General features: G+C 26.7%; 1 protein-coding gene across 1 annotated transcript; it reads right to left on the bottom strand.

The window, feature by feature from the left end:
• Positions 1 to 781: 781 nt before the first annotated feature.
• On the bottom strand, positions 782 to 4569 carry LOC109803206 (protein C2-DOMAIN ABA-RELATED 9). Its single transcript, XM_020364672.3, has 3 exons — positions 4246 to 4569; positions 1834 to 1929; positions 782 to 1152 (listed from the first exon to the last, which is right to left on the bottom strand). Exons 1-3 carry the CDS (start codon positions 4366 to 4368, stop codon positions 838 to 840), a joined length of 534 nt encoding a protein of 177 aa, XP_020220261.1. The 5' UTR covers positions 4369 to 4569; the 3' UTR covers positions 782 to 837.
• Positions 4570 to 5321: the final 752 nt, after the last annotated feature.

The following is a 5321-nucleotide window of genomic DNA, read 5'->3' as shown; positions in this document are numbered from 1 at the left end:
ATTTGTGAAAATTGAAGTGTTAAAAGACGTGAAAAATATAACAGTGGTGCAAGCAACTAAAAAAATACCTCAATTTAATAATTCAAAGGTGTATGTAATCAAATTTGCAGAATGCAAATAATTGCAATAGTGCAAAAGGAAAGGTATCTGACAATAAACGAGATTCAAATTCTCTTTTGACTATTATCAAAAACTCATAAAATTTGACCCAATGAATTCATATAACCAAACTATAAAAGTCTTATGATTTGGGATTTCAATTTCCTGAAAATAATTATTCAAAATTTTCACCCAAAATTGGATCCAAAAAATCATTAAATAAAAGGGCACTCTAATGTTTAGTAATGAAGTTCAAAATCATATAAAATTGATACAAATATCAAATGTAGAAAAATAATACCAACAATGAAAAACTTAATAAGAATTTAGAACAATAATTGGATTGCTTTCTTATTTAGGGATCAAGAGTTCGTAACATTATCAATGTGTTGTAAGACTCCATAGAGTTAGGAAGGTAATAAGTCTTCTTTTGCTTGATTACACACTCTAAATTTTAGGTTTTCAATTGGATACACCATAGAGAGCAATTGAATGTTTTGATGAGAAAAAAGGCCTAACAATTTCTTTTTGTGGACATATGGGTGAGGCCTACATTGTTTCTCACATATATCAATATTTTGTATCCAAAATCACTTACCAATTAATCACGTTATTAATAGACTTATATCATCTAATAAATATCATGTTAGTTTGGTTTAGAGAAGAAAAAGGGTCTTAATGATTGCATGAGAATTCTAAAATTCAATACTTCATATAACGTTAAGGATGGAAACACACTTAAAGTTCTACTTGTGATAAGCCCTTGCAACCAATAACATCAATCCACTCAATTTCCACATATAATTCCCCAGTCTCAACATTTTTCAATCTCAAAACCATTTCTTGGATAATATTTCCATCTTGCCAAATACAATTGCTCTCTTCAGCAAGGCAATTAGTTTCATCTGGTTGTATCCTCTTGATTGAAAAACCATTTCTTTGTTGAATTAGCTTGTTCAACTCCATCTGCAGACACTCAACATATGGTTTTAAGTCTATATCTGCCTCACCCATTCTATCATCTCCAGAGAAAGTGTCTTTGTCATAAACATTCTGTAAAGAGAAATAAAATGTGAAAGTAATCAACAAATTTTGGAGTATTCTTCTTGTGCTATAGTGATAACATTAGAAGGATATGGGATAGTTCTTTGCAATGCTCTTAATGAATGAAAATATTATAAAATAATGTTATATATAAATGAAAAATTCAATAATTAGACTTGTCTCTCTTTATTATAGTCTTCATCTATCAAAAATTGAACTACTAATATAGATTTTGCAAGTTTAATCTAACAATACGGTAGAGAATATATACAAATAGGCAATTATGCATTAGAACTTGATATTATAATGATATTATCAATGATATTATGATCAATATTATAATGTAGATGCACAACGTCTATACTAATGATATAATTTCCTTTAAATAAAAATTATGGTCTTACTTTTTATATAAAGAAAATAAATAAGAAGGTAGAATAAATTAAGCTTTTCTCATAAGTTAAAGTCAATTATCACCTCAATATTTATAAACTAAGATAAGGGAACTTATATAAAAGTTAAAATGCTTAAGATGATTTTGAATTAGGAGAGAAACTCATATCATTATAACTCTTTATTTAGAAATTTTATAAGTATTTGAGTAGAAGTTTATCCTATTAAAACATATATATCTATATAGATAAGCCTAATACTTAGTAAATAACATTTATAGCTTGGATCAGTACTTACAAGGTGTATTGGAGTTTTAACATCCTTTATAGATAGGGTCAAATTTTCATCCCACTCAGGATTGCAGTTGTTTTTTACCACATGAGTCTTCATTTTCTGCACTAATATGAGAATAATCAACAGACCAAATGATCTAATAATCAAAAAAGTGTTTTATCTAAAAGTTAGTATATGGGTTTTAAATGAAAGACAAGATTCTGAATTTAACTAGATGGACTCTATTGCATACAATTTCCTATGTCAATCATGCTCCTTCATCTTCAAAAAATTATTGAAATCAAAACAATTGGGATATATATATCAATTGATAGTGTTTGCCAACATAAGTCCTTATGAAGAATTAAATTAAAGCTGGATGCTAAGTGATATTAATAGATCTCAATAAGGTAAGCCCAAAAAGGATATGGGTTAAGCATCGGATTAATTATGTCATGGACAAAATAAATATTGATATTTTATTGTAAAAGGAAAAAGAGGATACGTGTAAATCAAATGTAAGATGAAGTTGATGTGTTTGAGTGGAGGGTGGTGCAACCCATGACTTAATGATAAGTTCTATTTTACAATCCAAAATTTAAGGTTTTTAGTACTATTATTGATAAATTCTCTCTTTTTTAATTTACTTAAATTCATTCAACTATTAGCCTAGAAAATAACTATACCAAAACCCTTAGTTTTCTTTAGATACCATAACAACTCTATGGTTTAATTTCTCCAGTGGTCATGACAATATTTAAGGTTGCATATGAAGGAAATAGAAGGAGGGTAAAGAATAAGTTTAGGTTATGATTACCAGCTTTCACAAGAGGTGTTTTGGCCTTGAGGTGGTAATGAGCACATATTCTATTGATGCATAATTAGGTGTCAACTAAATTTACTTCTTGTCATTGCATGAATAAGCAAAACGAGAGGAAGTAACAAAAAAATTGAAATAAATAACTATGGGACTCCAACAAATTGGTAGACAATTTGTCATAAGCTAAAGTAAAAGTTGCAAAGTTTTCTTGAACAATTTTACAAGTGTTCCAAGAACCCAAGGGATTACCTCCACAAAGAAATTTTGATCATGCTATTAATTTACCGTTGGGACAAGGTTCAATTAGTGTATGCTCTATAAATGCTTCCAGTTATATAAGGATGAAATTATGAAACAAGTTCGAGAGATGTTGGAAAATGGAATCACTAGCATAGCAATAATGCTTATTCAATTCTTTCTTATTAGAGGTAAGGTCTAGAGACTAGATGGATAGAGATGAGCCTCTAAGACATTTGAAATTCCATTTGAAAAAGACCAAGCAAATGAAGAGAATTACAAATAAACTTAAAAGGATGAGCCTTTTAAGTTTAGAGAATTGACTTATTTAAAAACTTATCAATTACGTAATAAACTATTGTTAGGAATGACAAATAAATAGATTGAATAATTTTTTAGATGAATTATAATAGATCAGATGAAAACAATCTATTAATCCATTTAAATTCCATGAAAATAATATTTAAATATTTAAAAAAAAATTATTTTTGAAATAATTATTTCTCTATCCTTTTTATAAATTATTATATTCCTAGATAGTATTTTAAAACTCACTAGATTTTTTATATCAAAATAATCTTTTTAAAATCTAAATTAAATAAATATCTCATTTTGTAATCTAATGAATTATTTTGAAAAAATAGTGAATGGATTACAAATCATATATAAAATTAAATGGATAAATTGAATCTGATCTATTATATTTTTTTATTGAAATGAATGGATTTGATGAATTTACATAAATAAATAAATTCTTTTGTCATCTTTGATATAAATCAAAAGTTAATTCTCACATATTTTGGTCCCAATAGATATTTGCACCACAAGGACATGAATTAGGTAGTTGATATAAAATCTTCCAATATTCTTCCCATAAATATGTGTTAGAACAAGTTAACCCATTAGAATAGAAAATTAATCCTAAATTAACGAAAAGTTCAATAATAATGAGAATGATAACAAATGATTTATATATACATGACACAAACATATTTTTGTCTCTTATTCATGTATTAACACCATAAGTTTTCTCAAATTACAATCAAGAAAGATATATTATCCATCCATAAAAAATTAGTGTTTTTTTCCTTTTCTTTCTGTAAATAAACTTAAGAATGTAAAAGGCTCGCTATAAATATATTTCCCAGGAGAAATATAATATATTATTAACAAAACCCAATATGCCACAAAAAGAAAATAATAATTTTCATAGAAAATGTTAAAGAAAAAAGGGATTAAAATGCCAATTGTTTAATTAATTTTCCAAATTATTCAGGATGAACACCAGCTCTTAACAGAAACAACCCCAAACCCAACCCCAATTCATTGGATCCACCTTCAAATAAAAAAGATAACCTTAGAAATTGTAAGGTTCAAACCTGTTCACCCACGCTGACAACCACATAAGGATCGCTAGCACCTCTTTTAATTGCATCACGAATTGCAAGATTAACACCCTTTTTAATTCGAACTTTGAGAAGACCCAAAATACTATTGTCCATTGAAACACAACTTGTTCTTGCCGATATTGCCTAGAAACTCTTGTTCCAAATGAAACAAAAAAAAAAAAAAAAATAGAGTTTGATGTATGACACAAAATTTAACTTGCCTAATTGGACGTGTTAAATAGAGGCAGGAGTTTAACGGGCAAAAAACAAAGAACAGAGTAGATGAGTGGGGCCCACCAAAGGAATATTGATACATTATGTTATTTATATTATATTTGTCATAAATTTAAAAAAAAAAAAAAAAAAAAAAAAAAAAAAAAAAAGTGATTAGGAAAATACCAATTTTAGCATAAAGTGAATGTGTGATCCTCGTGCTTCGACAATAATCTCTCATCCTCTAGCTTCTCCCATCCCTACAATCGCACAACTTTTTTGTTCATGAAGCTCGTCATTTACGGTAAAGTAAGTAAAAGAAATTTTAATTTGAAAATTAAAGGTTTATGTTTTAACACATTACAATTTTTAATCCACGAGTATTTTTTTAGACAATTGATTTCGAGATACTTTTATACATTAAATAAATACTTTTCTGGACAGGGTTTCAAATTTTAGTTCATCACAGTAATTTTTTTTTTTTTACTAATCATTAAAACTATTTACTTTCTTTACTTTAAGTTTATCTTTTCTTTTTAAGTTTTAGGAGTAAATGAATCTATTGAGGTAATAAAATTGCTTCTCTACCTTTTTTATAATTCAATAAAATAGTCACCTTTTTATCTATCCCTATATATTAAATACGCATTTATACTATGTGAGAGTGTTAACTTTTTTTCGACGAGAGATTTTTTAGTGATTTTTTTTTTAATTTATATAATTTATTTTATATATATCATATTTATTTACAAATTAAATTTTAATATTTTTAAAATATATTATTAATAAATAAAAATAATATTATACTATAATCTAAATTATTTATCATAAATTTAAAATACAATTTATATGTT

This window comes from Cajanus cajan, chromosome 11 (genome assembly GCF_000230855.2).
Source record: "Cajanus cajan strain Asha chromosome 11, NIPB_CcT2T_4, whole genome shotgun sequence".
NCBI lineage: Eukaryota > Viridiplantae > Streptophyta > Magnoliopsida > Fabales > Fabaceae > Cajanus > Cajanus cajan.
This window is presented reverse-complemented; position numbering and strand designations above follow the sequence as displayed.